Source organism: Dendrobates tinctorius, unplaced genomic scaffold, assembly GCF_039654945.1.
Source record: "Dendrobates tinctorius isolate UK_male_01 unplaced genomic scaffold, ASM3965494v1 ptg000138l, whole genome shotgun sequence".
In the NCBI taxonomy this organism is placed as follows: Eukaryota; Metazoa; Chordata; class Amphibia; order Anura; family Dendrobatidae; genus Dendrobates; species Dendrobates tinctorius.
Window position 1 is genome coordinate 28,576,252 of NW_027361806.1, and position 11,123 is coordinate 28,587,374.

General features: G+C 47.8%; 2 protein-coding genes across 2 annotated transcripts in view; both read right to left on the bottom strand.

The window, feature by feature from the left end:
• Window positions 1–2,938, bottom strand: part of LOC141048877 (atrial natriuretic peptide receptor 1-like) — a 43,035-nt gene extending 40,097 nt beyond the window's left edge. Inside the window, exons 1-4 of the mRNA XM_073544966.1 lie at window positions 2,921–2,938; window positions 2,653–2,755; window positions 1,065–1,210; window positions 202–488 (exon numbers count right to left, since the gene is read on the bottom strand). Of these exons, the coding sequence (XP_073401067.1) occupies window positions 202–488; window positions 1,065–1,210; window positions 2,653–2,755; window positions 2,921–2,938 (554 nt within the window). The remainder of the gene's footprint in view (window positions 1–201; window positions 489–1,064; window positions 1,211–2,652; window positions 2,756–2,920) is intronic.
• On the bottom strand, window positions 2,753–9,590 carry LOC141048849 (uncharacterized). Its single transcript, XM_073544923.1, has 4 exons — window positions 9,042–9,590; window positions 8,622–8,754; window positions 3,812–3,935; window positions 2,753–3,549 (listed from the first exon to the last, which is right to left on the bottom strand). The coding sequence occupies exons 1-4, from the start codon at window positions 9,184–9,186 to the stop codon at window positions 3,295–3,297; spliced, it is 657 nt and encodes a 218-aa protein (XP_073401024.1). The 5' UTR covers window positions 9,187–9,590; the 3' UTR covers window positions 2,753–3,294.
• Between the last annotated feature and the right edge of the window lie 1,533 nt (window positions 9,591–11,123).

Here is an 11,123-nt window from a genome sequence, read left to right on the forward strand (position 1 = left end):
CAATGGTACTGCACAACGCAGCAGAAACTGCTGCAGACCCGCAGGGCCAGAAACGCTGCGGATCCGCAACAGAATCCGCAACGTGTGCACATAGCTAAGACTGTGTCGTACGCCAATCTTAGCCTGAAGTGTGGAGTCTTGCAGTTGGATGCCGGCATCCACCGCCGCTCGATACCACCCACCATCTCGTGCGTCACTCACTAGATCCCCGTCTGTAGGAAGTTTTCGGTGGAGCAGCCGCAGATGAAGACCGTGTTCGCCAGCAGCTCCGTCCGCTGCCCGGGAAGGAGGCTGTTGTTGTGTCTCAGGCTGACGGTGCTGCCCAGCTGGTTCCAGACCTCATCCCCTGCGGAGACACAAGAGGAACGCTCTGCAGAGCCGCAGCCGTCGCCATGACGGGCCGTGACGCACAACGTACCAGGCAAGTCCTTCACCGTCAGAATCCAACTCTCATCCCAAAGCATCTTCTGCTTCTGATACTGGAGCCACTGTGGAAACAAGAGGCGGCCATTACACCGAGGGGCGGACACAGCGATGGCTCCTCGGGGGCGCAGTCACAGGGGGTCCGCCACAGCAGCGGGAAGGGCTTCTATCTTACTGCTGGGAGCCGTCTCTTCTGAGTACGGTCCGTCGCGCTGGTGATTGGTCGTAGTAATCTCTGGATCACAATTATTATCAGTGTTACATTTACCAAAAATGGCGAAATTAGTGTCGAAACGTTCCGGACTCTCTAACCCGCCAGCCCACATTTATCACTTATATTTGTCCCTCCCACTTGTCTATTTTAGTAAGTACTCATATTCTCTGTGCCTTTATCAGAGCTCTGCATTGTGCCGTTCCTCCGTTATTCCTCCTGGTAATTTATAGCTAAACTGACAAGTGGGTGTTGCCATAACCCTGTGAGAATGGACCGGACGGTGTCAGAGTCAGGACGTGGCCCACTGATGAGGGGACGGATAAAACCTTGTTGTCATTTTATTCCTACACGTCCAGGTGGAACATCAGAGGATCAGCACAACCCAGTATAATCGCCATGCCAGGAGGACGGAGATAAGAGTAAATACCACCACTGCGAGGATGAAGCCGCTGCAGAACAGCGTTAGCGGAAGTGCAATGGCGATCTTCACTGCGGTTGTCATCGGGCACGGGCCACAATCCGCCGGGCACAGGGCGCAGCTCTCATCTTGGCTGCAGACGTCATCACCGCACACTGCGGAGAGAAACGGCAAATCTGAGCGTGATCCCTGTGTAACGGCGACAGGTGGCAGCGACGGCGCAGAACAGGTGGAGCAATTACCTGCCAGTGTGACGGAGGGTCCGGAGGAACATGCATGTCACCCACGAGCCGCGGATTAATACCGGGCGACATTACTCCCACCTGCACCCACCTGTGCTACCGACAGCCCCCATGTTACAAGACTGTCCCTGAGGGGTTCTGCTAATCTGCATTAAATAACATGTTCCTGCCCAAATTTTGGGAAGATCCTGGGCAGAATATTGGCTTGTTTTCAGGATTTTTCAAATGGGGCAAAAGGAATGCTATAAAATAAAGAAGCATCGCTGCCCGCCGCTCCACTGGTCCCCGCAGGTCCTGCAGCAATGGCGTCCACCCATCCGTCAAGTGACAGCTGCAACCGATCCCTGGTCTTATAGGTCTTGTGCTCTACATGCAAGTGTCACGACTAAGGCCAGTGATTGGCTGCAGCGGTCACACGGATATCAGGTACATGTTTACACAGACTTATTTGTGGTCTGGTCTGCGGGCAGAGCATTGAGCAGCGTCGGCCTGTGATCCTGTGCTCATGGGTGAACCTCAGCGTGGACTCAGGTCCAAGTTTAATAACTCCCAGCTGTCCATGGTCTGGTCCGATTTACGGCCTAAACCGGAGCATTTTCATAGCGGCAGATCCTGCAGCCGTCCGCTATATGAACAGCACACGGCGGAGATAATGCTGCCCAGTCTTTTACATCCTGCACAATCCCCTATAAAGAGGTGCTGCAGATTCCTAAACCCATTTATAAAGTCTTGCATTGGTAGCGGGGGCTCCCCCACTGACAGACCCCATTTCCCGTGAAGACTCTGCGTCTCTCGCAGTGAATCGTGACGAGGGAGCGATTGATAGAGGTTTAATGTAGTGATCCGGTGTCATAGTCGGTGTATTGCGGGGAGCGATTAGTGCGATGGCCGCTGTGCACGTATGGAGGATTGCGCCAGCCCCCGCACATCTGCGCTGACCACTGACGGCTCCTCTTCGCCTCTTTGCTAATGCCGCGTCCTGATCTGTGAGAGCCTCCCTCCTCCGTCCGTTGCTCGTCTGCAGCTGATTCCTACATGTGTCTTATCCAGTTTCCCCGGTTGTCCTCAGCTTCGGTGCGGATTTCATGCCGCTTCTTTTTGTAGAATTCCTTACGATGCACGAGGCGTCGTCTGCAGAAATCCCACAACTGATGAGCAGCAGAGCCCTCATGTGATTGCATCTTACAGCGATTTTGCCCCCAAGCCCCCAGAGGTGCCCAATGCCGTACATTGCTGCAGTGTGAATGTGTGCGCATAGGCCGGTGTCCGCACCCCTCCAAATACTGACTGTGACGGCTGAGCGCGGGCGAGTACGGACCAGCCTGGATCTGACGCCCCAGTAATGACCCCATTACCTTTGCCGCTGAGCACGGTGGACTGCGCTTCTAGTGCCGCCTGGAAGGTGCCGACTTTGATGTGAGCGATCAGTGAGGTGACGCCGAGGTGGACCAAAACAACCTGCAATTACACAAATCACAGAGCAGCGCACAACCCTTCACTACACAGGACGAGGAGCGACGAGCGGCGGCCACACATCAGGCGCTGCTTATCTCCGGGAACTCGCATGAGATCAGGCAGAGGACACAACATGCTGCCTGGAGGACAGATGTAGAGGGGTCTCACATACAGGAGATTGGACATGGACCCCGACACAGGGCAGAAACATCCTGATGGGTGTGTAACGTGCTGCGATAGACTCTAGAAATAAATGACCTAAAAAACCAACATGCTGCGGTGGTGACTGGCGACACCACAGAAGCGACAGCCCCAGGAACGAGGCACCGTCCTCGGAGCTTACTCTGATCCCGGCAGCTCTGGTGGAGGTCGGCCGACCACCTGCCAGTCATCGGGCAGGAAAGTGGCATCAACTACCTGAGGCCCTTGGTAAGATGTAAAATAATGGAGTATTAAAGGGATATTCCTACAGGATCGGTGATAAATGTCTCATCACTGGGGGCCAAAAGTCACTCGAAAAGTGGTCCTAAGCCCCCAATCCTTCATGGCCGCAGTGTTGGGGAGTTGGATTGCGCGATGGTCATGTATGCGCCCTCGTGGCCGACGGTGGAGTGCGGGATATGTCTCCTACATAAGACGAGTGTCACTCTCCCCGAGCTGTGCAGCTGTCCTGCGGCCGGGGATGCACTTACCTTACTGGTCCAGTTCAGTTGCGTCATTTTCCCCGCCTGGGACACCGTGTGCGTCACTATTTTACCATCATCCGGGATCCAAGGTCCACAGATCCCACGCTGCTTCTGTGCGAAACAATAGAGACGGATGATTCCCAGCCTCGCAGATCTGGAGACCGAGGAATCGCCAGAAGTGCCCCCATCATATCCATCAGGACCGATCCCCCAGCATCCTGCGATAGCCACTGCCCCAATCTATGTCCTGCAGAGCATTACTGGTACAGGGCTCCCAGTCTGTAGGGCTGGTCGCCTGTGGCCCCCGGGCAGTCGCCCCCTTGGTTAACCCTCGCAAACAACACATGATAAAGACATCGCCAGAACTTCTCACCATGAAGGCCAGCGGGCAGGAGTGGATATTCGCATGGTAGATGCAGCAGTTGTCGGCAGTCGCATATTTCCAGTCTGCAGGACATTCAACTTCCTCACAAAACTTTTTAGCTTCACTGGCGTTCCTGAGAAAATACTGAATACATTCACACACAGGATCATATGCGATTACAAGGTTATATCACAGGGCAACATGGACCTGGCCAAATGCAAAACAATGAGGAAAGCCATGTCATATACAGCGGCCAGGAGCAAATGTAGAGGCAGAAGGGCAAGAAGGTCTGTGGTCAGAGGCCGCCACTGCAGCATTCATGGTATAGTCAGACTCAGTGCAGCCACTAGGCAAAGTACGTAGCTCCCCCTAGTGGTGGATATGTAAATCTGTATGTAGTGAGCTCCCCCTAGTGATGGCTGTATAATCTGTATGCAGTGACCTCCATCTAGTGGTGGCTGTATATATCTGTATGTAGTGAGCTCCCGCTAGTGGTGGCTGTATAAATCTGTATGTAGTGAGCTCCCTCTAGTGGTGGCTGTATAAATCTGTATGCAGTGAGCTCTCTCTAGTGGTGGCTGTATATATCTGTATGCAGTGAGCTCCTTCTAGTGATGGCTGTATAATCTGTATGCAGTGACCTCCCTCTAGTGCTGGTTGTATATATCTGTATGTAGTGAGCTCCCTCTAGTGGTGGCTGTATAATCTGTATGCAGTGAGCTCTCTCTAGTGGTGGCTGTATAATCTGTATGTAGTGAGCTCCCTCTTGTGGTGGCTGTATAATCTGTATGCAGTGACCTCCATCTAGTGATGGCTGTATAATCTGTATGCAGTGACCTCCATCTAGTGGTGGCTGTATATATCTGTATGTAGTGAGCTCCCGCTAGTGGTGGCTGTATAAATCTGTATGTAGTGAGCTCCCTCTAGTGGTGGCTGTATAAATCTGTATGCAGTGAGCTCTCTCTAGTGGTGGCTGTATATATCTGTATGCAGTGAGCTCCCTCTAGTGATGGCTGTATAATCTGTATGCAGTGACCTCCCTCTAGTGGTGGCTGTATATATCTGTATGTAGTGAGCTCCCTCTAGTGGTGGCTGTATAATCTGTATGCAGTGAGCTCTCTCTAGTGGTGGCTGTATAATCTGTATGTAGTGAGCTCCCTCTAGTGTTGGCTGTATATATCTGTATGTAGTGAGCTCCCTCTAGTGGTGGCTGTATAATCTGTATGCAGTGAGCTCTCTCTAGTGGTGGCTGTATATATCTGTATGTAGTGAGCTCCCTCTAGTGATGTCTGTATAATCTGTATGCAGTGACCTCCCTCTAGTAGTGGCTGTATATATCTGTATGTAGTGAGCTCCCTCTAGTGGTGGCTGTATAATCTGTATGCAGTGAGCTCTCTCTAGTGGTGGCTGTATATATCTGTATGTAGTGAGCTCCCTCTAGTGGTGGCTGTATAATCTGTATGCAGTGAGCTCTCTCTAGTGGTGACTGTATAAATCTGTATGTAGTGAGCTCCCTCTTGTGGTGGCTGTATAAATCTGTATGCAGTGAGCTCTCTCTAGTGGTGGCTGTATAAATCTGTATGTAGTTAGCTCCCCCTAGTGGTGGCTGTATAAATCTGTATGTAGTGAGCTCCCCCTAGTGGTGGCTGTATAAATCTGTATGTAGTGAGCTCCCCTTAGTGGTGGCTGTAAAATCTGTATGCAATGACCTCCCTCTAGTGGTGGCTGTATATATCTGTAGGTAGTGAGCTCCCTCTAATGATGGCTGTATAATCTGTATGCAGTGACCTCCCTCTAGTGGTGGCTGTATATATCTGTATGTAGTGAGCTCCCTCTAGTGATGGCTGTATAATCTGTATGCAGTGACCTCCCTCTAGTGATGGCTGTATATATCTGTATGTAGTGAGCTCCCTCTAGTGATGTCTGTATAATCTGTATGCATTGACCTCCCTCTAGTGGTGGCTGTATATTCTGTATGCAGTGAGCTCTCTCTAGTGGTGACTGTATAAATCTGTATGTAGTGAGCTCCCTCTAGTGGTGGCTGTATAACCTGTATGCAGTGAGCTCTCTCTAGTGGTGACTGTATAAATCTGTATGTAGTGAGCTCCCTCTAGTGGTGGCTGTATAAATCTGTATGCAGTGAGCTCCCTCTAGTGGTGGCTGTATAAATCTGTATGTAGTGAGCTCCCTCTAGTGGTGGCTGTATAATCTGTATGTAGTGAGCTCCCTCTAGTGATGGCTGTATAATCTGTACATCCTGAGCTCCTCCTAGTGGTGGCTGTATAATCTGTATGTAGTGAGCTCCCCCTTGTGGTGGCTGCAGACAAACGCTAAGGGTGTGCTTCCATGGTCCGGATTGCCGGCGCTTTGGACGGAGCGGAAAGCACGCTACGCCCAAAGCGCCGGCCCCCTTCACAAGTTTTTATTGAACACATATGGAATCACCGCATCATATCCATAGACTGTGTTATTTATCGTGCAGAGACTGAGCATCTCCGCAAGATAAATAGACATGCTGCGGTCTAGAAAGACACGCCGCATGTCTGGATTCGTGGGTGTTTCACCCGCGTATTAGGACACATAGTGGAGACGGGATTTCTTAAAATCTCCTCCACTATAAAGTAACATCTGGACAATGTGGCTTTACCAGCGTTCAATCCGCAGCTAATCCTGATGTAATCCGGACCGTGGAAACTCACCCTAAGAGGTTAAATTATTACAATCGATTGCATCAATATCACGTAGCGATATTACTTTCCTACATTAATAACCACCATTTTGAGATGTAATCCTTTATATCTTCACTTCTATTAGTCCCAATTTAATGCAACTTAATTATAAAGTAATGACATACCCTAGAGATATATTTGTGAGGGGTCTACCCTTCTGGCTCAGAATCGTCCAGTCACTATCGGCTGTTTAGCTCCTTTCATGCGGCCGTGCTGTAGTTCTATGCACAACCAGGTGGTAAGGGGCGCCAGTGAGCAGGTAGATAATAAAAGGGGACATTACTCTATTCAGCGCTTCCTCCCTTTCATACAAGGTACTGGGCGGGGGTCTTTTGGCCACAACTTTTGGCCACAACTGTAAATGGTGGGCCTTGAGGCCAAAAGTATTGACACCCCTGCAATTCAGTCACATAATACTCAGTTTCTTCCTGAAAATGATTGCAAACACAAATTCTTTGGTATTATTATCTTCATTTAATTTGTCTTAAATGAAAAAACACAAAAAGAATTGTCCTAAAGCCAAATTGGATATAATTCCACACCAAACATAAAAAAGAGGGTGGACAAAAGTATTGGCACTGTTCGAAAAATCCTGTGATGCTTCTCTACTTTGTGTAATTAACAGCACCTGTAACTTACCTGTGGCACCTAACAGGTGTTGGCAATAACTAAATCACACTTGCAGCCAGTTGACATGGATTAAAGTTGACTCAACCTCTGTCCTGTGTCCTTGTGTGCACCACATTGAGCATGGAGAAAAGAAAGAAGACCAAAGAACTGTCTGAGGACTTGAGAAACCAAATTGTGAGGAAGCATGAGCAATCTCAAGGCTACAAGTCCATCTCCAAAGACCTGAATGTTCCTGTGTCTACCGTGCGCAGTGTCATCAAGAAGTGTAAAGCCCATGGCACTGTGGCTAACCTCCCTAGATGTGGACGGAAAAGAAAAATTGACAAGAGATTTTAACGCAAGATTGTGCGGATGTTGGATAAAGAACCTCCACTAACATCCAAACAAGTTCAAGCTGCCCTGCAGTCCGAGGGTACAACAGTGTCAACCCGTACTATCCGTCGGCGTCTGAATGAAAAGGGACTGTACGGTAGGAGACCCAGGAAGACCCCACTTCTTACCCCGAGACCTAAAAAAGCCAGGCTGGAGTTTGCCAAAACTTACTTGAAAAAGCCTAAAACGTTTTGGAAGAATGTTCTCTGGTCAGATGAGACAAAAGTAGAGCTTTCTGGGCAAAGGCATCAACATAGAGTTTACAGGAGAAAAAAAAGAGACATTCAAAGAAAAGAACACGGTCCCTACAGTCAAACATGGCGGAGGTTCCCTGATGTTTTGGGGTTGCTTTGCTGCCTCTGGCACGGGACTGCTTGACCGTGTGCATGGCATTATGAAGTCTGAAGACTACCAACAAATTTTGCAGCATAATGTAGGGCCCAGTGTGAGAAAGCTGGGTCTCCCTCAGAGGTCATGGGTCTTCCAGCAGGACAATGACCCAAAATACACTTCAAAAAGCACTAGAAAATGGTTTGAGAGAAAGCACTGGAGACTTCTAAGGTGGCCAGCAATGAGTCCAGACCTGAATCCCATAGAACACCTGTGGAGAGATCTAAAAATGGCAGTTTGGAGAAGGCACCCTTCAAATATCAGGTTCCTGGAGCAGTTTGCCAAAGAAGAATGGTCTAAAATTCCAGCAGAGCATTGTAAGGAACTCATTGATGGTTACCGGAAGCGGTTGGTCGCAGTTATTTTGGCTAAAGGTTGTGCAACCAAGCATTAGGCCGAGGGTGCCAATACTTTTGTCTGGCCCATTTTAGGAGTTTTGTGTGAAATGATCAATGTTTTGCTTTTTGCTTCATTCTCTTTTGTGTTTTTTCATTTAAGACAAATTAAATGAAGATAATAATACCAAAGAATTTGTGTTTGCAATCATTTTCAGGAAGAAACTGAGTATTATCTGACAGAATTGCAGGGGTGTCAATACTTTTGGCCACAACTGTATAAAGTGAATGCAATCACTAATTGAGATGAGAAATCAATAATTCATCATTTAATTATCTAAACAAGTAAGTGATGTCTGGTACCTGAAATTCAGAACCCTCTGTGCCACTGCCTTATGATAAAAGCTGTCGGGTACAGACACGGAGTAGCTAACATTGAAGTCCTGTCCGGTAATCACCTTCTCCGGGGGTCTGTCGATCCAGGCCATCTCCAGCCCTGCAGGAGAAGATGCACAGCTCTGATTGGGGGCCATGTAGTACCGCACTTGTCCTGTAGTGGACGCTCCTTACAGCCTCTTCCCATGATATGTAGTGATGGCGCATTGCTCAGAAATGTAGTAAGTGCTGCCGTCCTTTACATTATCCCCTGCGCAGCGATACTCCGAGCCTCCTACTGCGCAGACACATAGTGGTGATGATGGTCAGAGATCTCTGGGGTCAGAGCCCCTCCGTCATAGTGACGTGGGATAGATGGAGCAGCCCTTGAAGGACGTCTGTACCTACCCATACAGTCTATCATGTTCTGCTCATTGGGCTGATCATTCGGCCAACAGTCGAACTGCGTATTATCCAGGTCGTGCCACGCAGAAGCCACCTGTAGAAAATGGAAAATGTCAGCCCCACAGCCCCCCAAGTGACCATCGTACATCCACAGGACATTCCCCACCACCGCTCTGCCCGCGGACACTCACACTTGGGGCCACATTGGCCTGATCTTACCGGACATCCCTCAGCTATGCAGCCAGTAGTTCCAGACTGAAATTGTCTAATACCTTTTGACCAAAATGGGCAATTGAATGGTTCAGGTAGAGACCCCAACTCAGGTGCTGTGGCCCTGGACGGCAACAAGACACTTTGCCTTGGCCATGGTACTTAGATACAGGGCTGAGACAACAAATAGAACATTTACCCTAGAAAGACTGAGATCTGACGAGGACACGAAAAATCAAATAGCTCTCCATGGTCCAACAGATGTTCTCCAGCATCAAAGGAAAGTCGATACAACATAGTCTTTAAAGGTATAGGGTACAAGAAATTGGGGGAATGTGCAAAAAAGACATTAGAAAAGGATCCCATAAAGCTTGCGCATTTTGGGTAGAAAACCCCTTTATTAGCTATGATTAAGGGTTTTTCTACCAGAAACACGTGAGAATTATCGTTTTTCTTTTTTAATATGTGCACATTATCCTAATGTTTTTATCCTATCAATTCTTAAAAAAACACCAACCCAATGTATACCGGAAGATAAGTGACGATTTTGTCAGCTGTCATCATGGCATCCGGCATCTTGACTATCCATACTACCCCCTGATGAACCGTGGCTAAGTTACCTTCTCTATCTATGTATATCTAGTTTTTAAGAATTTTTTGCCGAGTTGCTATTGGGCAGGAAATCATGCTATACTTTATGAAAATTATATGCTTGATGTTGGATGAAATTTGATATTATTATTGCTTGCACTGCAGGATCCCTGCAGGGAACTTTTATAGAATTTGATAAGACTCTATCTTTTTTCATCTCTGCCCTTTACTATATTGTTTTCCCACCTATATTTCATAGTGCTGTTATAGGGGCGTGAGGGACAGTCCTCGTTTAGTGGGGGTGCCAAAAAATCGTTTCTTAGGGTGCCAACCTCCACAGCCAGGTAGGGGGGACAATAGGCCTATAGTAGGGTCTTGACAGGCAAGTCCACGGTATTTTTGTGTCTTCTGGTATATTACCAACAAATTCACTGGGTTGGTGTTTTTTTAAGAATTGAAATATTAAAGATTGTCTTTTAAAGGGAATATATGTTCACATTTAATTTAGGATTTCCTTGAACTATTTGTCTATGTACGAATTCTGGAGAACATCCCCTGTTGGATCATCTATTTTTCATACAGAAAAAAACTGTGTCATTTGGGTGTCAATTTTTCACACCTGTATTTCATCCATGTCTGTTTTTGTACGTCCATGTGTCATTGGCTTTTATACAAGATCCAATTGGTAATATCTCTCCTTGTGGAGGGTGACAGGCCAAGCCTGACATGCCAATGTGAGGAAAGTTTTAAGCCTTGCAATGTTCCTCTGGGAAATTAAATATCGATTGCAAGGCTTAAGTACATTCCACATTGTGCCCATTGACATCCTCACTTACCTGGAAGAAAAGAAGAAGGTGTGAGCTGAACAAAAAAGACATCTGCATTTGGATCAGACGTCTATTATTCAACAGCCTGAGGGCCAAAGAAATATTCTCGAAACAATCAGTGGCAGTGTGTCCTGAAGACAAGTCAGTGTTGCAGGTGGTGAACAAACTTGTTTTTAAGGTTCAGTAAATGAAACTTCAAGAAAAACGTGTGCCCAATCCCCAAGATGGAATCTTCTCTTGATGTCAGGTTTCTTTTTATTCTTAAACCAAAAGATCAAGGTCAATAAAGCTCATATGATGAATGCTGCAGGTCAAGTTCTTGAAGAAACGAAGCCTTCACATGAGATGAGGAACCTTCTATCATACTAGAAGCCAAGAAGGACCTGATCCACAGGTACCTTCAGCTGAGGCCCTTCAGACCGACGTTATCCCCAATATATTGTCTACGAGCGTCTTG

Excerpts from the sequence above, each read along its gene's own strand:
- LOC141048849 (XM_073544923.1), bottom strand. The coding sequence starts at position 9,186 with ATGTACGATGGTCACTTGGGGGGCTGTGGGGCTGACATTTTCCATTTT. Across the intron at positions 8,755-9,041 it reads GAACATGATAGACTGTATGG|GGCTGGAGATGGCCTGGATC; the intron begins GTAGGTACAGAC and ends CTTCTCCTGCAG. Across the intron at positions 3,550-3,811 it reads CCTGCCCGCTGGCCTTCATG|AAGCAGCGTGGGATCTGTGG; the intron begins GTGAGAAGTTCT and ends TGTTTCGCACAG.